At 38.1% G+C, this 23,943-nt stretch overlaps 1 protein-coding gene, 1 long non-coding RNA gene and 1 pseudogene across 2 annotated transcripts; all 3 read right to left on the bottom strand.

Annotated features, from left to right (window-relative positions):
* Nucleotides 1–135: 135 nt before the first annotated feature.
* On the bottom strand, nucleotides 136–3,044 carry LOC149105184 (testis-specific serine/threonine-protein kinase 4-like; annotated as a pseudogene).
* On the bottom strand, nucleotides 2,851–4,955 carry LOC149105185 (uncharacterized). Its single transcript, XR_016201338.1, has 3 exons — nucleotides 4,333–4,955; nucleotides 3,321–3,369; nucleotides 2,851–3,084 (listed from the first exon to the last, which is right to left on the bottom strand). It is a non-coding gene; the product is annotated as an uncharacterized LOC149105185 (long non-coding RNA).
* Nucleotides 4,956–5,096: 141 nt separating this feature from the next.
* On the bottom strand, nucleotides 5,097–14,787 carry LOC149105186 (uncharacterized). The gene is made up of 14 exons (XM_089271168.1): nucleotides 13,526–14,787; nucleotides 12,814–13,051; nucleotides 12,545–12,653; nucleotides 12,164–12,267; nucleotides 11,642–11,757; nucleotides 11,262–11,335; nucleotides 10,885–11,162; nucleotides 10,469–10,620; nucleotides 10,203–10,287; nucleotides 8,936–9,147; nucleotides 8,334–8,426; nucleotides 7,633–7,849; nucleotides 7,302–7,388; nucleotides 5,097–7,029 (listed from the first exon to the last, which is right to left on the bottom strand). Exons 1-14 carry the CDS (start codon nucleotides 14,546–14,548, stop codon nucleotides 5,405–5,407), a joined length of 4,413 nt encoding a protein of 1,470 aa, XP_089127294.1. The 5' UTR covers nucleotides 14,549–14,787; the 3' UTR covers nucleotides 5,097–5,404.
* Between the last annotated feature and the right edge of the window lie 9,156 nt (nucleotides 14,788–23,943).

The raw sequence follows: 23,943 nt of genomic DNA on the forward strand, positions 1-23,943 counted from the left end.
ACATATAAGCTTAAGCGTTAAACCTTGAAATCCCTAGCTATTTCGAGCATTTGCAGAGTGAGTGCTAAAGCTTAAATTCTGTGAAAGTGTCAGAGTAAGCTTTGTTTTTTCCTCATATTTAATTGAATTCACATGCCGAAAGAAACACGAACCAATTTAATTAAGTATCTCATGACATGAAAACAAATGGTTTCCAGACATCAACACGCGTGGCTGTAACTGTATGTTGCGAGGAGAAATTTGGTCACGTTTGTCTTCGCGGCGTTGGTGTCACTGGATAAAACTCTCATAAACCACGTATTATTTACTCTCTAAAAACACTTTTAATAATTAGTTAATGCCGCTGTTCCTCGGAGACATATACAACTAGTGGTATTAAAAGCATGTCGCTCTCTGATAAAAAAGAATATATATCTTTACAAGTCGAATTCTAAATAACCGGAAACAGTACTTTCATTGCTCATCGAAAAAACTTAATAGTAACGTGATGATTCTCTATTCGCAACACTAAACTGAAAGCACAGTTTTTGAAGAGAAACACAGATAATCCGTAAATATCACTATTCCAGCGGTAACATTTTCAATATGAGGTTCTTCATCTAAAAAGGAAAACGTGAACTAACGAGGGCACTATAAGACATATTTACAAAATTACTTCATACTGGCCTGTTTAACTATTTGAGAACGACTGAGTTTCTTTACTTCAATTGACAAATCTTTAAAGGACGCTAAGCAGTTCCTTTAACGAGGGACGCTGTTCAGGATCATCGTTTAAAGCCGATTTGGCCATCTTAATTGATCGAGCAGTTGCTGTGGGTAGCAAATCCAGTACAGCAAGGGCGATTCTTCCAAATGAAAATGTGTCTGATTTATAGCTTTGCATCCCAGTTCCACACACGATTTCGGGCGCAATATGAGGGTAGCGCTTCTGGTACTCCTCTCTTTTGGAAATTGTTACAGCCACCGCAGGCTTTGTATCAGACGCAAAGCGTGCTTTGCCAAAATCTATAATTATCGGGTTTACTGACCCGTTCTCTCGTTCCTCGAGCAGGACGTTGTTCGCTTTCAAATCGTTGTGCAGGATACCGCACGAATGTATGTGCATGAGCGCTTCGATGATTTTTGTTAACACACCGAGCCAACCAGGTTTGTCCAGATAATTTTTTTTTTCTAGTGGCACTGGACAAGGTCAGGCTTCTATGTTTTCGGCCATGAAACTTTGTAATAAGCCGAAGCGGCTCGCTCTTAGTTATTACACCAAATAGCAAAGGCACGCCACTGTGATCTCCGAGGTAGCTGATCATTCTCGCTTCCTGGCGTACTTCTTTTTTGAGGTCGTTAGTGCTCCACTTTTTCACAGACTTGAACTCTTTTACAGCCACAAGCAGATCTCGGTAATAAGCGAGATAACAGTTTCCAAATGTTCCTGATCCAAGAAATTTTTCTGTCCGCACGACTAACGAGGGATTGATCTCTTTAACGTGGTGTTGGACGTCGACTCGTCTTCGCGGCGGGTTAGCAGGTTCGCCACGTTTCTGCTCCGCTACTTCTCGCACAGACGTTACTACTCGATCTTCTTTTCTACCAATAGTTCCTGAGTTACCGGCGATGGCTGCCGCTGTTTTCATGGTTTTTTCTTCAACCTTCTGCTCCGCTACTTCTCGCACAGACCTAACCACTTGTTCTTCCTTTTTGCCAATAGTTGCCGAGTTGCCGGCGATGGCTGCCGCTGCTTTCAAAGCTTTTTCTTGAGCCTTCTTTTGTCTCCACCTTTTCTTTGCTTCTTTCCGAATTTTCTTCAACTTTTCTGGATCTTTGATCGTTTTCCGTTTGTTTCGAGCCATTAAGGATGAATACGCTAAAAATTTACGAAGCAATAAGTGGAAGAACCGGTTATATAAGATGAAAAACTATTCACAGCTATCGTTGAAAAATTGATTTCACAGGCGATCTTTCCAAAGTGAGAGACGGAAAGCGTTTGGCAAGCACGTGTAATGGATATTAAATGTATACGATTGGTGGAGCAAAAAGAACTCAGGAAGCAGCTATATTTGCCGGAAAACCATCCCCTATTTCACACACTATTCAGCTATTCACCGATTGATCATTGTTGAAAGAGCTTTGTTCCATCACAGCAAGCCTATGTGTAAATAAGTTAATGAAAAGCATGATGAAAAGCTATTACAAGGTTTTTAAGTCGCAGAGATTCTCACCATTCTTGCAAACATGGCTGTTTCTGTGGCTGTTTTTAAAACGCGCTACGATTTGTCCGTCCGAATTTAATACCACTACTGCGTTATTTCGACACAGAAAGGCAAAACATCATATCGATGCGCATTCGGTGACATTTCTGCCGTTTTACAATGGTCAGGAAGTCATACGGCTACCTTCAAGGATTAGAAGAGGGTGAAGGTCTTCAAGCTACAAACAGGGGATAAGTGGCATTGTGGACAGTATTAATTGCTGTCTACCGGTACATCCAAAGGCCGCCGGTCAGTATGCTTGCATTTACTTCCCCTCTGTTTCTCCAATCTTTATAACGGAATCGCAAAATTTCTGTGGCAATAGAGTGACTACGTTTTACTATCATTATCTTACTTCTCTTGACTGAGAAACTTCCAAACTAGCGAATAGGATTGAAGCGGTAAATTGTTTTGTTCTCAAGAACCAATGATGTTACCAGAGAAAATGATGAATATAGCGTTGTACAATATCTATATTTGTTTAAGGGAAATGGAGTCGCGTTGAAAGGTACTATGTACTGGAAGAGTACGTCCAAATTTTGTTAGCTAACATGCCAAATGCATTTATAACAGCGGCAGAGAAAAGAGGCACCTACGTCTCCCCGTTTGGAGGGAAAAGTTCAATGTGTTCCAATACAGAGACCACGACCTGAATGATACTGTAACCTGCCCTCGGTCAACAAAGTGCCATTCCTTTAAACCTTAAGAAGACTTACCTGCGAAACAAGGAGGTAGAGGAAAGACACGAACCGCAAAATGCTAGAGAAGCACTAGAGGCAGCCAAAGAGAGAGCAAGACGTGGGACGGCCAACTTTTCGTCCAGTTCAAATGGTTGTCGGACCTGGTGAAGGAAGAGCAACCAGAGAGTTTGGGGTCATCTGGTGGCATGAACTGTTTTCGAGCAATAACCACGGAAAGTTGACACTCAGATTTTATGTTTCGAAAGTGCAAGTTTGATTGAAAATACCTATCCAGAAAGGAGCAGTCTCCTTCTACCGGATTCCACACAATTTAAGATTAAGGGAACATTTGTCTGTCAAAAATAAAACTTTAAGTATATACCAACAGCTCTCATACCTCATAAGTACTCTTGCTAACAACAGCCAACTTTGCATTGCTTTGCGACCTAAAAGAGTTGCCACATTATTAAAATGACTGAAATGGACACAAAATGTTAAATTATAAAACTAAAGAGTGCTGCATGTAACAGGTTCTGACCAGGAGAGACAGAACCGAGGAAAGAAAATAAAATAATAGTAATAATAACAGATAACAACAGCCCCAAAACCAGGACTGACTACCCAAGAGAGACAGAACTGGGGAAAGAAAATAAAATAATAAAATAAAATAAAAGTTCTGTTCTTCAGATAACAACAGCCCCAAAACCAGGACTGACTACCCAAGAGAGACAGAACTGGATAAAAAAATAATAATAATAATAAAATAAAATAAAAGTTCTGTTCTTCAGATAACAACAGCCCAAAAACCAGGACTGACTACCCAAGAGAGACAGAACTGGGTAAAAAAAATAAAATAAAATAAAGAAAAGTTCTGTTCTTCAGATAACAACAGCCCAAAAACCAGGACTGACTACCCAAGAGAGACAGAACTGGGTAAAAAAAATAAAATAAAATAAAGAAAAGTTCTGTTCTTCAGATAACAACAGCCCAAAAACCAGGACTGACTACCCAAGAGAGACAGAACTGGGTAAAAAAAATAAAATAAAATAAAGAAAAGTTCTGTTCTTCAGATAACAACAGCCCATGCAAATGGGACTGACTACCCAAGAGAGACAGAACTGGGTAAAAAAAAATAAAATAAAATAAAGAAAAGTTCTGTTCTTCAGATAACAACAGCCCATGCAAATGGGACTGACTACCCAAGAGAGACAGAATTGGGTTAAAAGAAATGATGATGATGATGATGATGATAGTGATGATGATGATGATGCCCTTAAATAACAACAGGCCAAGTATAACAAGCTGCTCGATAGAAACAATACAGAGTAAGAAATCACAATATTGTTATAAATTAAACAAACAGAACATTAAATGTTTGTGAAAGGGAAAGCAGAAAAAAACTATCATACCTCCTTCTGTTTGGGTCTATTATGCCAGGTATTCCAGGCTTCAATTCTGACATCTCTTATAAAAAGGCCTTGGTATCCTCTTATCAGGTTAATGGTTTGAAGTGATTGTCGGATGTTATAAATAGGTCCACTTCAGACCAGGGCATATAGAATTCCAACTGATTAAAATCTGTCTGAAATTTACTCGAAGGCATTTAAGAAAGGATGGTCCGTTTTAGTCTGGCCTCTACCTTTCAATTGATTTAGTATATCAAGAAACTGTATCTTTCACTGGATTTGCTTCAAACAGGTCACTGAGGCACACAAGCCACCTCACCACGACAAGGTACGGACCATGAGGTGGAAAAACAGTGGGGGGATAAGGAAAAAACAAAAACAGGTCTTTGTCTTCAGATAACAACAGCCCAAACAGGATGACTACCCAAGAGAGACAGAACTGGGTCCAAAAAAAAAATAAACAAAAAAAAATAATTATAAAACAATAATAATAATAATAATAATAATAATAATAATAAAAGAATTAAAAATAAATGAATACTAAAATGAGGTAAAAGTTCTGTTCTTCAGATAACAACAGCCCAAACAGGACTGACTACCCAAGAGAGACAGAACTGGGTCAAAATAAATGAAAGAAATGAGTATCAATAAAAAAGAAAAGAAAAAAATAAAATAAAATCATCAAAAAAATTAACAAAAGTTAATAAATAATTAAAAACTAAGCAAATAATAATAAAATAAAATAAAAGTTCTGTTCTTCAGATAACAACAGACCAAATAGGACTGACTACCCAAGAGAGACAGAACTAGGTGAAAATAAAAGTTCTGTTCTTCATATAACAACAGTCTAAATAGGACTGACTACCCAAGGGAGACAGAACTGGGTAGAAAAAAAAAAAAAAAAGAAAAATGAATAATAGAAGTTCTGCTTTCAGATAACAACAGCCTACATAGGACTGACTACCCAAGAGAGGCAGAACTAGCTAAATGAAGATTTTCTGCCTTCAAATAACCAGAGTCTACATGTGACTGGCTAGCCAAGACAGGAAGAATAGTAGTGTAGGACACCTTGGTTCTATGGAGTACTCCAGTCAAGGATCTGCAACATTAAAGTTTTCCTGTGTTGATCCATATCAGAAAATCTCCACAGGAAGTTGTTGATGCATGAAGACCCATTCTGAATCATATCCCTTGCAGCCATGATCACACCAATCCCACAGCTTCCAATGCCGATCATTTTTGAGTTAACCGGTGCCTGAGATGGCATACCAAAGCGCCGAAACCTTGGATAGTTTTTCCAAAACCTTGTTTGAAAAAGTGGATGGTGTGGGTACATTTCAGAGAGTAACTCTAATGACAACTTGACTGATGGAAGGGACATGGTAGGAACTGCTGACTGCAGGCCATCATCAAAGTACATCTCTTTCTGGGCTAAATCAACAAAGATTAAGCCCCAATGGTTAGGCATGTAAACTGGCACTAGAATTTGCTGCAAATCATCGATGTTTGAGAGGTGCTTTGTTGTTTCATTTAATTGCAGCTGCTGGAAATTCTTGTCGTTGCAGCTCATCCAATCATAAAATTCTGTGGGAAAGTACACAGTGTCATTCTTGCCATTTTCTCTGGCGTCATCCAAAAACTTACCGATGCATATATCAATGACAAAGCTATCGATATATCGTTCCTCAACAAGATCAGAAAATGACGTGGAATCCAATCCCTTCTTACCGTACTTTAGTATTGGGTGGTTTGTTGGATGATGCCAAAGGGCATCTTGTAATCGTACAAGATCTTCAGGTGAGCATTTCATTTTTGAAAGCCAGTTAGCTTCTGCAGACACTTTGCGAGTAGTGTCAGCTAATGTGCAGAAGCGTTTTAGGATACAGAGGGCACTCTCAGAAAACTGACCCTTGCCTTCAATGTCAATACCAGTAGGATTCATGCCTGCTTTTTTAGCATCAAGCAGAACTTTCTGAGCCATCTCGATGTCACTTTTACAGGGACGCTCTGTTAATGAGAAGGGATCTGCATTCGAGGTTTTACCATAAACTGGCTGGAGTGCTAAGGGAAATTTTGATGCCAGAGGTGGAAGTAAACTGTGTAGAGCGGCTTCTTCACCTCTTGTGCTAGCTTTGGCCATAGCAACTTGCAAGGCAGTTTGCTGTGACAGGATGGTCTCACCTTGATCCTCAATGACAACTGCAGCTTTTAGTTGAGGAGATGAATGAGAAGTGACAGACTCCAAGTTACATTTAGCTGGTTCAGATTCTGGAATGAGTATTGGGGCTGGCTCATTCAGCATGGCAGAATCTAAATCCAAGTTGGTAGCTATTGGGTGACACTTACCAGAAAGATCTTGCAGTGGGGTTGGCTCAGTCAGCATGTCAGTATCTGAAACCAAGGTGGTAGCTACTGGGTGACACTTACCAGAAAGATCTTGTGGTGGCTGTGGACTGATGTGGACACCATACTGACTTTCCCAGTGATCATGGCAGTATTCTAAAATACTGGATGTCACCGTGTCCTCGACCCTAGTGCCATGGTCTTTATCATAGCAGTATGTAAGGAAGTCACTTCCAAACATTTGCTCAAATAAATTATTGATTACTTGAACCCAAGTTTTCATAGCTCCTGTCCAAGATCTCATTTCATGACCAGCACTTTTCCAGCCACATCCACGGTAGGTAAATGTTTTCTTTCCTAAGAATGAAAAAAAAACAAAAAACAAAAGAAGAGATAGTGCTTGAGGGAGTGAAAACCATACCTGTTTCGAATTAACATTGCATGCTAGCAAATGCTAATGTTACACAATTATGTCACAAACTTTGCATTAAGATATACGTGTAATTAAATTCAGTGTTTATTTACTTGGTTTCCTTTTATCTCCATGTGTAAAATGCACACAAGGAGTTAATCTATTGATGTAGTATTACAAAATATCCATGGCACATAATTCGCTTTTTAATACTTACTGGCCATAATGCAATTTTCAGCTTGTTGGAATGAATATCTCAACGACAGCAGCATGGTTGCATACCAATGCGTGAGAATTTGATTCACTATAGGAAGAGAAAATGTTTTCAAACCCAATTTATTTGATATTACAACTTATTTTACTTTCATTTAAACTTGATTCTATATCATTATGGCCTCAACAGACACTCTAGGGAGTATTCAGAAATAAAAGTGACTGAAACTAGTGTGACTGGACTATAATAAGTAAAATAACTATAATTAATACTGATAACAGTTATGATAATGACGACAAGGATGATGATAATAATACAGTATCTTGTAACTCACATGACTGGCCAGGTCCAGATGAATCATGATTTGTTGCCTTAGAATACAATTGTCTGTGTAGCTTGTGAGAAGCCTCGAATCCTTGGCCAGAATATTTATAGAAGGACCTAAAGTGCCGTAGGAGCATAGCACTGTGATCTATGACAAGGTGCCCATAATCACCAGTGCCAAGGTGTAGTCCAAATAGCATTTTCAACAAAAAGCCCCACTCCTTGCACTAGAGAGTATAGCAAAAGAAAACAAGAATGTAATAAGAAATTAAATTATCAAAGATGGGTAACCCTCTCTACCTGTAAAATTTTTAACTGTATACACAATAATTTTGACACTACAGAAAAGCATGTAGTTTTTGACAGTAACATACAGCTTTAGCATTCCAGTGTAGAAAAGCTATGGTTGAAATTATTTTCTATCAGCCTATTAACCTTGTTGGATTTAGTAAGAGTAACTGATCATTCCTGAATATTTCTGCACAAACCAGTTTCATACCTGTCAAGTCTAGATGCAATGCTTAAAACAAAAATGGACTTAAACCACTGTATGTATTGAATAACTTAGTTCATAAAGGTGATATCCTACCATTTTCAGTTAATTCAAACAAACTCAAGAAAAGTTTAAGCAAGTGTGTATATGGACCAAGGGCTATGGCCACAACAGCTTCGTAAGAGAATAATAATTGTTTTCAATATAAAAAATAATACCTTCACATCATGGATATCAATCAATTGCTCTTCATGGTCTTCAAACACTCTGTCACGCATTGTGTGGGCAATTTCCCTCCAATCACAGCAAACCTGACAAGTATTACATGGTAATAGATGTCCAACAGTAGCAATTAAATAATGAAAGAATGAAGGATGCGAATGCAACCATAACACTACTGGAAAAATGACATGAAAAAATTTCAGCTGAGTATTACGTCCACTGAACATATAGGGCCCAACCCACACACGACCGCTCTCATGTGGCTTTGACAGCTCAGTTGGTAGAGCATTGCAACAGTAATGCAAAGGTCATGGTTTCGAATCCCATTTAGAGCCTGAAATTTTTTCAGCTAATTTTTCCAGTAGTGTTATGGCTGTATTCGCATCCTTCATTCTTTCATCAGTTAAGTATTAGTCAAATAAAGTTACAACTGCTGCAGTTAAACTTTTTGTTTCTTCACAAATAAAACTGCTAATCTTTCAGTTGACAATGTTGGTTATTGAACAACACTGATTTTCCAGTCAGGCATTTTTATAAGTGAATGACTCAATTGAGTGTATGCAACCTACTTGCATGTCAAAGTTAGCTACAAGTTTACCTTGACAAAAAATTCAATTTGAAGTTGCGCTGCATAATTTGCGAAGGGATCAGTGTGGTCTTCCATGAGTTTTTTCTTCTTCCCTCTTTTCCTCTTCTTGGGTAGGGGTTCCTCATTGCCACACTGTTCTTCCAGCTCCAGGAATCTTTCTTCGACTTCTTTTTGTCTTTTAATCCAGTTCTCCTTTAGGTTCTCCAAGAACACTTTAAGTTCTTACAGCCAAAAACAGAAAGAATCCAACAGATTGTCAGTGTAAGCATTTAATGGGAATATAATGGACCAATTTGTTGTAGTCTGGAGCAACCCAAGGTTTCCCTGATTATGTTTGTTTCCAGCCATTCATAGCCTTGGGTTGAGAGACAGATGACTTTATGTGGGTAAAGGTTCTTGCATAAAGGATTTACATCAAGATTACAATGTGTGAAATTTACTTTAAATAATTATAATAATAACTTTATTTAAGTGTCAAATGTATTTAGCACTATTAAATGTGCTAATTGGGGCCACCGTAAATAAATAAACAAATATTTCAAATGTAACATAAACTACAGTCCAAACTCTGGTTGCGACCACCTCTCGTAAGCAATCACCTCTCCTCAGCGACCAGTTTTCCAAAATACCAAAAGTTTCCAAGTCAAATCGGTATATTTGAAACCTCTTTTTAGTGAGTGCGACTACTTTTAGAGCTAAAAGTTTGAAATTTTCCTTTGTTTTTAACCTCCGGTAGGCAACCATTTGACAGATAGTAGAGCATAAATTGGATAAGGTGTTGTAGCATTATCTCAATTTCTCAATGGGAAGAACCAGATGTTTTTCTCGAAATTGACTTTCACATGAATAAAACATTGCATCGGCATTCGTTCATGGGTTAAGTCTCGGCAGTTATCATATTCTAATGAGGAAAACTTTTGACCCATTATGGTCTAAGCTCTCATAAGCGACCACCTACCATAAGCGACCACCTAGGCTTCACATTTTGGGTGGTGGCTTACAGGAGGTTCAACTATATTAAGAATCCCAACTGGTAAGGAAACCTTAAAATAATAGTTTCCCAGGGTAAACAAACATCAAATAGGTAGGAGTAATCCAAGACATAGGTGGTCAAGCATGAGGGAAATTCAATTTGATTACAAATGAAATGAGAAACTTGAAAATTTAGGCAAAGAAGCCTTGACTGAACTGTAGGCTGATGAGTAAATAAAAAATTATTAAGTGAACAATTTATAAATATAGTAAGCTAATGAGCTTTGTTGAGATGTCCTTTCACCTTTTGTGTCATCGAGGTCAATTGTTTCTTGCCGCACACCATAGTCTCTAACAAAGGTTCCCCGGTCGAGTATCTCATCTACAAACTACAAATAAGGACATTGTTAATTACATTGTAAGTTTTTATTGTAAAACATAATTATTTATTCCCTTACAAGTCATCTCAACCCAACATGAAATTATGTGTATTAAAATGATATAAAGCATTAAATTCTGCTCAGTAACGTAAGATATTTAAAATCTTGCTACATGTATGAGTTAACCCACTGATATCCTCTGTTCAAAAAAGGTGACATAGTTTAGCAGAACGTCTCTTGCAGCTCCAGAACATTCCTCATAGTAATGGGCAACTTTCTCAAGGGGGAGTGACCTTGCTACAATTTCTTCAAAGTTTTTAAGAACTTCTCTCTCCATCGAACCTGATAAAGAATTTACCTTGACTTTAAATACCGACCACCAAACTTGCATCAGTGTCATAAAATGGCACAAGTATGTATACTACTCCATGACCTTCACATTGCAATCGGAGTGAAAATTGAAAAAGTTGTTTCCTAAGACTGTATGCAATTATGTTCACAAAGTTATAAATTATGTTCACTCTGTAAATGGGTTCATTCATTTGGCATATTCCTGACAGCATTACATTGGTGATGAACAATAGATTAAAGGACTGATGACAGTACCTGAAAAAGATGCAACATGTATATTTTGTCTCTCTATTGCTGTTTGTTGTCCTTTCCGTTCTTTAACTGTTACTCTAGGAAAACCTCTACAGTTTTCAGGCCCATAATCAGACAAGGCACCATTCAACTTGTCCAGGGTTCCAACTCGATAGGCAAACAAACCCAATGAGCCTAGAAGCTGCTCACAATTTCGCATCTCACAATGTAGAGAGCAAAGATTTATGCTGCTCAAGTCTTCCTCCAGAAGAAAATTGAGATCATCCCGAAGGCCTATACCCCTGAAAAAGAGCAAAAATACACACTCAGTGGCTTACGTTGAACCTGGAAATTTCCATTATTTTATATTTACCAGTCAGTTGTGCTCACAACACCCTCACCTTCCAATGTTAGCTTTTGATCTTAAACAATCCAGGCATGTCTCATCCACAGCAACTCCATGGCAAGTGCAAGCCTAAAATAAAGTTATGGACAATAGAAATATTGACCTCATTTAGAATGCTGGAAAAAACATAAAATTTTTCCACAAAGAGCTAAAGAGCTACTAGATAATGATATCTATTTTCCTTGTCTTAACATTCAGTGTTTACTAGGATTGCAAAAATAAAAGTATTTTATTGATGATAATAGTACTAATTTATAACTGACATGATTGAGACAGATAGTCACTGAACCCTATACTAAAATGCAGTTTACAATTCAAGTAAGTGTTAATTAATGCAGTTACCATCAAACTACATGTAAATATATAAAACCTTACCCTTATTGCATCACAAAATGCACAACACTGCACTCCATAGCCCTTGCCACCAAGGAGGAAATCCTCATCGTCTTTTTTGTTTAGGAGAAGCAGCAAAGCCTTGTAGTCCAGAGTCACTTAAGGTCGTATAAGGGGAAACAATTCATAACACATGCTAATGAGGCAAAACAATATCCAAGGACCATTTCACATACTGTATAAGTTTGTCCAATTTCCTTATGAACCAGTGGTATTAATGTTGATATAACCCTATTTAATGGCAGGATTGTTATGATATTTAGAACAACAGCAAAATGTTACTAAAGGTACTGAACAGTGCCATAAATATTAAGGTAATTATCAAACAGTATTTGCCATCGCTTTTTTTGCACAATTAATTGATCCCTGTAAAAAATTATGAGATAGCTTTAACTTAGTTTTTCTCCCAAATAAACACAAATAATGTCCCATTAAATAAATAACAGCATTTCAAAATTCATTCCCTTTCTCATCAGTCTGGTTTAAATCACTATTTACATGTACCTGTGAAAGAGATGTTGTACTTTTTTCCATCCACAACAATGCCATGTTTTTTTATCACATTCTTCTGGCAATTAAGATTTCTAATCAATTGCTTTAGATTTGCCCTAATATAAGAATAGGGACAAAAATAAAAAATGTTAAACGTCACCTTAATTGAAAGAAGGTAATAAACAGAAAAAAATGTATTCATCACAAAATTCAACTAAAGCTGCTCATGAAAGAAAGGGAACTCTTTTTATCTAGAGTTTCTACTACATCTTAAATAACTGACTGAGAAATACATGTATAAATGTTTCTTTTCTTTACAGCAACATCTCAATGCCTACTTTCTTATCCAAATGCAAAAAATTGTTCATGATTGCACAATCAGTAGTCACTGACCTATTCTCTTTACAATTCCCTATAGCAATAGGGTAGACTGACAAGGCGCTCTCAGAACTTTTATTGGCAAAGTCAATGGGGGCCAGACCAACAGCCACTTGATTTTTCCCTTGAAAACAAAATACCAAAAATAAATAGTTTTATTACCAACTATTCATAACATATTATTATTAACCCATAGAATGACAATCTTATCAAAAATACTGCAGTAGATACTGTTAGGCAGACAAATGAAACACCCAGTTAAAATATGTTACTGATACACTCACCACCAAGAGGACGGCCATCAAGTTTAACATTGAATTCCAGGTCCTCAGTGTCACAACAATGAAGGCGCTGTTCTCGTATGGCCCAGACAAGAACAGATTGTAGGTCCACATCGCATGCTTCAAAGTCAGCATCATTGACTCTACCAATTTTCAGCGTTTTCCGCACAACAGAAAATACTAACTTCTTTATAGCCTTGATTTCATTTTTTGAAAGAAGTAAAGGTGTATCACTGGATCGCTAAGGATAAATAGAAGGAAACTATTAATGGAGGCATAAATTTAACTCTTATATACAGTCATCTCTTATCAAGTCAAGTTGGTCGTGCTTCCCTCTCAGCCAATCAGATGCAAAAAAAAAAACAATTGCGATTTGGCATATGTGATTTGGTCACTTGTGTTTCCTTGCTTCTAGCTAGTTCCTTATGCTATTACGATATTTGATTTGTTGTCTTTGGCGATCACTCTGAGTAAAATTGAAATGCTCAATACATTGTGAAACTGATAAATTATACTAGACACACATTTTTTATTGGAAAGTAGCCTTGATAAAAGTAATGATGGTAATTTATTTTTTGGAGAATACATAACCATTATATTGAGCAAATCACAATGAATGAAAAGCAGCAGCATGCAAACAAAACTAAGAACAATAAATAGAAAAAGGGAACGAAAGCTTTTCATGTCACTCATCATTACCCAGAAGTGCACTCACCCCGGTCTTTCCAAGTTGGGTCAAATTGAGCAGCGTCTGCCATGCTGAATCAGGCAACTTTGTGTGCAGCTTGAAATACAACAGCACCCAATCCGGAACTCTCATGCTCTGGAAAACACGAGCGTGTGTTTCTGAGGACAGAAGCTCAGAAAAGCCTTTCTTCGACCTCTTTGAGTCCATTACAATATTTATGACCTCCGAGATGTGGTTTCTCACGTTTTCTCTCTGAGCATCATCACCATAAATAAAACTGTTTCCTAGAACGCAAGCAATTGATTCTTTATATTTTTCAGAGACGTCACTGATTGAATCTAGCACTTCCTTGCACTTGGCTACAACTTGTCGTTTTCTGGTCGTCGATCCGAGGTCTGGGCTGCATTTTGTCTCCTCGATCGAACTGCAGCACGATGATGGTGAACGAGAGTTGACAGGAGTCGAACAGCATGTTGGCTCTGAAGAAGAAAAATCACTTAAACTCGTTTCAAGATCAACAACCTGACCCTGAAGGTTTTTTAGTTTGAGTTCAAGGAATTCAATTGACCGTGATTTTTCCGCCAGTTCTGCTTGGAGTTCCTCAGAGGCTTGAATAACTGGGCACGCTTTCCCGCCAAAAGCGAAGTCCATGGCATCGCGGTGCTCCATGTCCAAGGCGATGGAGTTTAGGAGATTTACAATCGGCGTGAATACAGCTGAATTCAGAAAGCCACTAGCTGAACGACCGCTTTGACGTAGTAGTCCGGCAATTAAACCAAAGGTCGAAGCGACATATACTGTATTTGGCGTTCTTCGGAAGTCGCTTGAATACGCCGATTTGGCGGGCTGAAGTTCCCGCGGAGCCACACTTCGAAGCTCGTTTGGAAATGACTTAAAAATTTCATTGCTGGCGAAATCCTTCGGGTAACCTCGACAAACTTCTTTGGTAAGGACATACCAATGCTTTCGAGGGTCAAGCGACGAACTTGTAACCCTTGAAAGACTGGAAACGTTAAACGCGGAGGAGGACGACGGTTCGTCTCCCACCATATCGATGCTTCAAGTGAGTTACAAATCAAAAACATGATGCTTTTGAAACTTGAAAGTCCCGCCAAAGTAGAATATTACCCAGTTAGTAAGAAATTACCTTTGACACACAATAGCGATCACAAGCAAGTACACAAATCCTCTGCAGACATCCGAAAACAATAGCCAGGACACAAGCGAGGTACTGGAAACTAACCGTTTGCGTTACACGCAAGTTATGTGACCGACGACACCGAGTTTACCTATGCTTAACGCACGCTTTAACAAATTTTAGCTGATTAAAGAAAACAAACAAAGAAACGAAGCCTATCTCCATGTCGTTCAAACTTAGTTTCATAACGTCACTTCTTCTTTTACTGTCACTATTTTTAGTTTCCTCTGCCGTTGACTAAATTCGGCGAATCCAAAAACAGCAAGCGTTCAATAAAAGTGCTCAGCAATCAGAGAACCGCAAGTAAAAAGTCGGTTCGATTTCACATCTTCACTTGTTGCATATTTGCGAAAGAAAATTGCCATAGTCTTCTCGTGTTTAAATTAAGACTCGCGCGTGGATTGTGGCGCCTGGTTTATTTTGTTGCATGACAGGATCAAAAAAAGATAATTAATTTCGGCCGTGTGATAACTCAGATCTCTCGCCTCACTGTGACAAGCCAAGGTTTCATTTTACGCATCCTGCTGAGAATTTTTTTCTTGGGCAAAGCTCCTCATGTTCCTTTCTCCTTTAGGAAATGTAATGTCTACATCCGGGGGACGGCTAGTGCGCTGTAAGTTTAACCTCAACTTTATGGTTTTCTCAAAATATTGTTTTAAAATGCACTATTTATTATGGTTTGCAAAGCGCATTGTACAATAATTAATGGTACAAACTATTATTGTCAACTACTAACTAGTTCCAGAACTAATCGAGACGGTGGCAAGAGTTAAAATTAAACAGCAAAGAATGTGCAAAAGTAATGGACAGCTAAGTAATAATAATTTACAGCAAAATTGCAAAAGGTACAAGGGTACAATTAAGATATAGCCATCTCTTCACACTGTGACACATAAAGAAGTAGCTCCTTTACATTATTTTGGAATTTAGATTTGCTTAGTAATTCTACTGAATATGGGATGGAATTCCAGACTGAGACACCAAGTCTTGAGAGGGATTTTGTGATCTTCTCTATTCTGAGAAATTGTACGGAGAAGCACTCATTCGTGAATGATCTGGTATCATAGTTATGTATTCTACTGGTTTTTAGAAATTGATTCACGAGGCTTATGGCTTAATGAATATGAATATAATACATCAAGAAGGACAAATGTTAGAAAGATAAGAGTCAGGCATTGAAAGGCAAATGCATTTAAGGGAATTGAATGTTTTCTTTTTTTGAAAGAGAATTAAGCCCAATGCACATTTTTGGAAGAATAGCAATCGTTTTAATTGTGTTTGTGAGCAGTAAACCCATGCACATAATACCATAGTGTAAATAGGGAGTTATTCAAGTAAGAGAAGACATGGGATATACATGTATACATGTATATATCAATTGTGGAGTTATTGTGAAAATTTTTGAATAAATTCAGCCATTTTTCTTCTTTTTTCCACAGTCACTGGAAGAAGGGAAGCTGGTGAGTTGCTAACAATATGATCAATGTAAATTACCTGTTGTCGTTTTACCTTTTCAGTATAGTCATTTTTTTTTCTTGGTTCACATCATACAGCAACTCCTTACTAATCAGTTTTCATTATTTCTAACCTTTCAGCAGCCAATGGTGAAATATGAGATGGTGAGTTAAACATACATGTTACACTATCATAGGTGGGAAGTGGTTGGTGGTGAAAAGATAAATTTAGTCTAAAATTTGTCAAGCAAAACATTATACAGTTAACAATCAAATTTACTGTCACATGTGTCCAATCACAGAGCTGGGAGCAATATAGCCTGCAATGCTTAATTACCCTTCAGATCCCTGCCTGTCTTTCAAGGGCAAGCTAAGGAAGGCATATCATACATTTACTTACCATATTGCCTGTATTTTAAGGGGCTAGGTCACGCAATTTTAGAAAATTTCAGCAATTATCAAATGGCCATAGAATTAACTAAAATATCACAAAAACGGCTCAAAACTATAGAGGATTTCAGAAAAAACACAGGGAAGCCAAGAAGGCACATGGATGGACAAAACTGAAGAGGATTAAACTGGATTGCATTTGGGTAAATTTGAAAAACGTCTGCCCACCTTTTTTCAAATTTATATCAGTTTATCTCAAAATGTCATTTACAAAGCTGGAAAATCATTCTCAGTTGTTATGTGGTCATGATTTTGCAAATGAAAGACTCTTGTTCAACCAATTTGACGTTTAGAGCTCATAATTAACAAAATTAAACAAAATTACCTAAAATAGCATGACCTAGCTTAGGCCCCTTTAAGGGAGGATCGTACAGGGAAAGGGGGGGTCCTCAGGCACAGTTCACGAACAGAGAAAAAAATTGAGAATCATAGATATCAAAATTTCATTTCTCTGCAGATTATGTGCCTGTCATTCAGAGTGGAAATTCTTGCCAACTGTATATAGTATTTCAGCAATTACTTATAGTCTGTATAGCTTATTTCAATTACATGGCTGCATGCAGGCAACTGAGGTACGGTCAATGTACCAGGTATTGTTAAGTTTCCATCTTCCTTTCTAAAAAGAAACACACCTGCAAGGTACATTGATGTCGCAGTCTTCTTAAACTGTAATTATGATCCAGAATAGATAGTGGCATTAGTGGGAACTGCATGGTTGCCTTGAGTAATTTAGTTCTTGTACATATTGGAATATTAAGCTAAAATCTTTACAACTGAACATGGCAGCGTGATGCAAAAAGACTACTAAGAATTTTATTACTCTTTTTTTTTAGTAAGGAGTACAACTGAACATTTTGTTTAGCCTATGCAATTGTTTTGGTCTACATGATGAGCAGTTGTCATCAGTAAAACTCTTCCTTGCATGGAAGTGTTACAACTATACTGTGATAGGAATGTTAACCCAATTACAGTCAGCTTAATTTAATGGCCATTTGATAAATATTCTTGCTTGTTCTACCTACCAAGAGTTTTAAGTCAGCGTGTTTACCATATTTTTAAAATCATTTTGAAACAGGTGATGAAGAAATGCCCGTAACCCCAGCCGTGCCTTAATCTGTAAAGGGCCCTTGTAGAGCCACCTGCAGGAGCACCCACTGTGCCACCTGCTGCCGTACCACTAGACCTGCTGCTGTGCTGCTAGACCTGCTGCTATGCTACCAGCTCTGCCACCTGCTGGTGCTTGTTCTACCTACCAGGTGTTATTATTTAGTGAATGAGATAACATTATTATTCAAATTATTTTGAAATAGGTGATGAAGAAATGATTCCAAGAAGAGAAGTAGGGGCCCCAGACGAACCCCCTGCAGGAGCCCCTGCAGGAGCCCCTGTAGGAGCCCCTGCAGGAGCCCCTGCAACAGCTGATCCAGAAGCAGCAGCTGTGCCCCTTGCAAGAGCCCCTCCAGGGGCAGCAGCTGTACTGCCGAGGGAAGGAGCCCCACCAGGGGCACGTGTAGTGTCCGCTAGGCCTGTTGCTGCTGGATCTGAGCATGAGCGGCCAAGGATGAGACCACAAAGGAGTAAGTGATAACTGAAACAATAGTGTGTGCACTGTCATGCAATAACAAATGAAACAAAATCATACAGTAGATAAAGTGAAATTGTGATATTGTAGATGATAAATAGAAAAGACAGTTCTCCAAGTTTAAGGTGTGTGCATTGTCCCAAAGTTGAGATATTTGTCGAAATGTTCCACCCAAAATTATAGACCCTAATATGGAGCCACCATGTTGGAGGACCTCCCTAGTCCTCCGATATGGTTGCTGGAAAATAATGTAAACATCTGGAACTTACTTTGGCTATCTAGTCGACTGATTATCTGAACTGAACCAGAAACATTTACAAAAGCATTTTTCCTAATACTTAAACTCCTAAAATAGCTAAAATCACGAGATAAGTGTACATTTTTTGACAAACACGATCTCAGCTTTATGTGACGCACGGCCATAACTTTGAAATTCAAAATGTGCTGGTTTCCAAACGAAAGACGCTGCTGAGCTTGAAAGTTGTCAACAGATTCTAAATTTAGTACATCTTATGTCTGTAGAAGATAAAACCTTTAGTAGCTCTTTAGTTTTGGATTTGAGAGTTACACACTCAATTGACTATATCAATATTTGCAAATGGATGTACAAGGGTTTTTTAAATGGGAGTTACTATAGCCCAGTTTTGAAATTTAAGCAAAGCTAGACTATTTCTAGTATACTTTAGCTAAAAATATTGCTCTCGAAAAAGCTTTTTAGCAGTTAATGAAATTGCCTTGCAAATAGATATTTTATGCCATTCTGAGTCTAGGAAAAATCGTAAAAAATAATTGCCAATTGTTTTTTTCTCTTTAATAATTCACATAATTATGAGAACGATATGACTACATTAGCATTGAACTTTGTTTTGTTGAGACCACTTTTAAAATATTTTAAATGAAGTTTACCTTAATTTGTTTTCACAATAATATTATGATGGACCCTCAATGATAATAAACTGACAACAATAAATGCAGGTATTAAGATGATTTCTGCACAACATTCGAGCAATAATGGCAAAAATTAAGTTACCAAACAAAACCTCATGGCGAGGTAATATTTTGAATACAGTTAAGAAGAATTTATCGAGACTTAAGCTCTCAAGCCGACCCCGCGAGAGAAAATTGAACTTAACGTTATCCATATTTCAATAAAAACAGATGTTTCGCGTTAGTTAAAAACACAAAAACACATGCTTTAAGCATTCTTACGATGTTTGACACTAACTATCTCGAGAATGCTTGAGAATTTAATACTGGGGTCACTTGGAGAAATGAACTAAAGTGGGTTGTTTTAAATAGTATTCTCAAAGTTACCATGCTATGAGTAAAGTTTTAGTCGATAAGTTTTGCACTCATTGCTCGAAATTTGAGCAGAATCTGTCTTAAAACCTCTTAGCTTTAATTTGTCTTTGTCCTGCTGTCTTCATCGAATTTGTCAGAATTTGAAACAAAGGAAACATCAGCCCAACTGGTTTGACAAATTGAAACCAGTAGCATGTGCAACCTAGTTCCCAGGGTTTCTCATCTTACTGCCGCACTCTTTGCTCACTCCAGGGGGTGGTAAGATGAGAGACCCTGGGAATGAGCTTGTAGCATGTGCAGAAAATAATAAATTTTGCCTTAATAAATGTCATTTTCTTTTTTTCAGTAAAATGCTTTACATGCAGTGGATGGGGCACTCCTACAGGGAGTGCCCCTCAGAGATGGCCCATTTCTGGCGTGGTGGGCGTGGTGGTCGGGGTGGCCGCCACCGCCATCGTGGCCGTGGTGGGCACCGTGGTGGGCACCGTGGTGGGCACCGTGGTGGGCACCGTGGTGGGCACCGTGGTGGGCACCGTGGTGGGCACCGTGGTGAGCACCGTGGTGGGCACCGTGGTGGGCACCGTGGTGGGCACCGTGGTGGGCACCGTGGTGGGCACCGTGGTGGCCACGGTAAAACAACAAATGTTTCCCTAAAATTTTTTTAGCGTTTAAGTTTTTTTCTTTGTTACGTGTACATTCATTTAGTTCATTTAGTTGATTAAAACCCTTTACTCCCTAAGATTGCCATTCGGCACACAGCGTGATATATTGTGACCCCCTCCTATCTAAGGCATGGTTGACGACCCCCATAATATTCCATTTTTTTTTTTGAGATGCACATGGAGTGCAAGACTTGTTTCACATCAAGCTATGTACTAAGATGTGCTAAATACGCTATAGTCCAGGCGCATACCTATGATATTTCAGACCTGATACATGTTGGAAGCTTTTCAGTTTTACATTTTAAAACAAATTCTCTCAAAATGACTACCTCTTTCATAACTGCTGATGTCAGTTCTTAAATACATTGTAAGCTGATCAGTGGCTTTCAAATGGTTTATTGTACACAGGCAGAGAGTCTTTATTTGCTGATTTAGGAAAAACTGCCATTCGCCTTAGGGGGTAAAGGGTTAAACCTCGTTTTAAATTCAACTCCTATGGCAAACGGGCCTTTCTCGTTCCTGTTGGTCTTTAACTATAAAGGATAATCAATTTTTCCAAGGTGTGTTCCTTTGGGGTGACCAGTATTAGGATCAGTGATCCAAGATCTGTCTGGATCATGGTGCATCAAAGGAATGGATGAATGCATGACCAGAGTGGATTCATTGGCTCCATTGATACACCATGATCGAGACAGATCTGGTATCACTGACCCTGATCATGATCCAAATCACACCAAAGGAACGCACCCTAAAATTATTTGGGGCGTATAAATGATGACTTGTGGATAAATGTCCTAGGTCAAGTTATGTGGTAACAGGGGGATGTAAATATAAACTACACATTGTCAGATGAACTGCTTGCAATAAATACCAGTTTTAACATTTTTGGTGGAAATGTCTGATAAAATTTATTCAGAAAACTGGTTAAGATCATTAGGGAAAAGTGTACATCTATTTACTGCTTTGTCCACTAATACTTTAAGTGTGTTGATGCATGATAGCAGTTACCATGATAGTAATGGCTCGACACCAACAAAAAACCACCAGAATCTCGAGCACTTTCAATAGGATTAAATGTGCTAGGAACAAAAAAAGTCCCAACAAAAAGTCACCCCCTAATTGATCATTTCATCCTTTTAGTTGGCAATATGAGAAGAGAGTTTTCAAATTTTTGGACTGCAAAACTGAGATTGGCCAAATAGTAAGCCTGCAATGTCATCAGAGCCACCTCCGCAAAAAGAAAAAAATATATATATAACATTTTGCAATGCTATTTTTCAGAAAACAGTGATTATTGGAGAGGAGTGTGGGGGAAGGGAGAGGAGAAGGGTCTTTATCCTGATGTTTATCCTGACCTGACTTTCATTTTTACTTATTAATATTTTAATATTTACTTATTAACTTTTTTAATATATACTTATTTATTTTTTACATTCATAATTTCTTTTTTGTGTGTGTCCCCAATTAGCAGCAATGCTAAATACCCCAGACAGGTTAATAAAGGTTTTTGTTGTTTGTTGTTGTTGTTGTTTAGTTTTTAACTCTTGGTAAGGCGTGGGTAATTCAGTTTTCAGCTACCCATAGGGGGTGGGTCATCCTACAAGCATATTTTATAACAGGAATTGGCACACATTTCCAAAATAATTGACAGTGCGTGGAAACAGACCCCCAAGTGACATCAGATGGACTGCAAGATTCTACATGCAGATTCCATTTCGCTTCCTTCCATGAAAAAAGAAGAGTTCAATATGAGATCAAGAGTCACTCAGGGCTTTTTTTTGATGCGCAGCACTTCAATAGACTATTTTACAGTTCTCTGCCAGGTGACCTGGCATTTGAGTGGCAGCAAGGCTGGAGGTGAGCCTGCTTTGATACAGACCTGTCTGCTATTGTCACGTAAATGCACCTAGTTAGCATTAGAACAACTTGATTTACACAACAAGAGCAGTGAGGTCTATCAAAACAATGTCACTTCCAACCTCACCGTCATTCAAAAGCCAGATCACTCAGCAGACAACTGTAAACTGTAACTATTGTCAGTCTTACAATAACTGTCGAATTCCTCGCACGCTGATTGGGTCATTTTTACCATCAATCATCAGTTTTCAAGTTCAACTTGCAGCTGTCAAACTGTTATGTAGGCAATCAAAAAGCCAGAAAACCTATTGACAATGTTCAAGTCACTTTGACTAAAATTTACTTATCTTTGTTTATGGCAAGTTTACAGCGTCTTTTCCCCTCAGTTATTCCCGGCATTTAACCATTTTGGGGTCTTGTTATTGTAAAAAACAAATTGAAGTCAGTTTTTTATGCATCTGTCCTCTTATTGATGATAAATTTTGTCATAACATTGTCAAAGTTTACTGCGGAACCACTCACCTGCACCTCGTGGTTTCACATCCGCTTTGACAATGTTGTGACATAATTTATCATCAATAAGAGGACACAAATAAAAAAAAAACTGATGTCAATTTGTTAAATGATGGATGCACACGGTAGGTTGCTAGGCACAAAAGAAACATAAAAGTCACACGAGGCGATAACCACATGCAGCTCCAGCTTCTCGAGTGCTTAGCAAGCTTCCAAAGTGCATCCATAACTCAATAGTGTACAGTTGTGGCATTTACCATTTGTTTTATAGAATAACACTGACAAACTGCAGCAAAGGGAGTGCCTTTACTGAGCTACATCACATCATCACACACGTCAGCAGCGTATACCCAAGGGCAAATAGTAGACAACAACTTAACCAATCAGAGCATGCGGTTTGCTTTAGTAATGTTAAACAAATAAATCTCAAGTCCTCTTTTCTGTCTTTGAATGGTTTCCAGGTGAAAATTTTTCAAGCCATGTGTAAGAAATTTTTGTGGCTGGGAAACAATAAAGATGGCAATTTGATGTACTGTAAAACCTGTACAAAAGCTAAGAAGTGTAACAACAAAATCAGCAAGTTGGAGTCCCAGTGCAAAACTTTTCAAAATACTATCACTGTTCTTTCGACTGGCGAGTCTCCAAGAACACCAAATGGTCAACTTGTGTATCTCTCCATGCTATCTGTCCACAAGGTAACAAGACTTGTGTTTATGGTTCTGGGAATCACACTCTTGTGTCTGGGCCTCCTACATATATATAGCTGCTGGCTGAGTGAGTCCCAGGACTCACTACAGCCTTTTTCTAGAGGGATCATGGTTCCACTTGAAACAAAGCCAGAGGTAGATTACATAAGGTTTTTTTGTAGAGTTTCTGTCTCTGATTGGTTTGTTGATTTTATAATATTAACTTCTTTTTGGATGGTTCAACAAATGTAACAAAAACCAACAACAGAAATGTTTACCTTTGAAAGTTTCCACAGTCCAATTAGTGGCCTTTTTCGTTCTTGCTAAATCCCTTTTAACTAAAATTTAATGTTCTCCAGCCCCTGTTCTAATAATTTTTGGAAAATGGCCTGTTGTGGTTCGTTTTTCTGTTGCTACTGCTGTCTTGCCTGCTTGCTGAAAGGTCACTGCCAGGAGAAAAATTAGCCTGGTCGTCCCTACTTTCTTCCATTTACTGCATTGACTGTGAAACTCACAGCTTTACTTGATGGAAATTTTTGCACCCAAAATTAAACTGCACATGCCAAGTTACTCACCGGTATGTATGTCCATGCATATAAACAGAGATTTATGACAAGATGGCTCAATAGGGTTAATCTACGACCAGCATGTACAATGGGAAGGATACAATGTCTGAGAAAATACATGTAACCATTACTGATCATGAACAGAAAAAAAATGTGGTTGCTACATGAAAACTAA

The sequence above is a fragment of the Orbicella faveolata genome, unplaced genomic scaffold (genome assembly GCF_042242905.1).
Source record: "Orbicella faveolata isolate gen_17 unplaced genomic scaffold, um_ofav_v1 contig_34, whole genome shotgun sequence".
NCBI lineage: Eukaryota > Metazoa > Cnidaria > Anthozoa > Scleractinia > Merulinidae > Orbicella > Orbicella faveolata.

Excerpts from the sequence above, each read along its gene's own strand:
- LOC149105186 (XM_089271168.1), bottom strand. The coding sequence starts at position 14,548 with ATGGTGGGAGACGAACCGTCGTCCTCCTCCGCGTTTAACGTTTCCAGT. Across the intron at positions 12,268-12,544 it reads GGGAATTGTAAAGAGAATAG|GGCAAATCTAAAGCAATTGA; the intron begins GTCAGTGACTAC and ends TTCTTATATTAG. Across the intron at positions 11,336-11,641 it reads CATTTTGTGATGCAATAAGG|GCTTGCACTTGCCATGGAGT; the intron begins GTAAGGTTTTAT and ends ACTTTATTTTAG.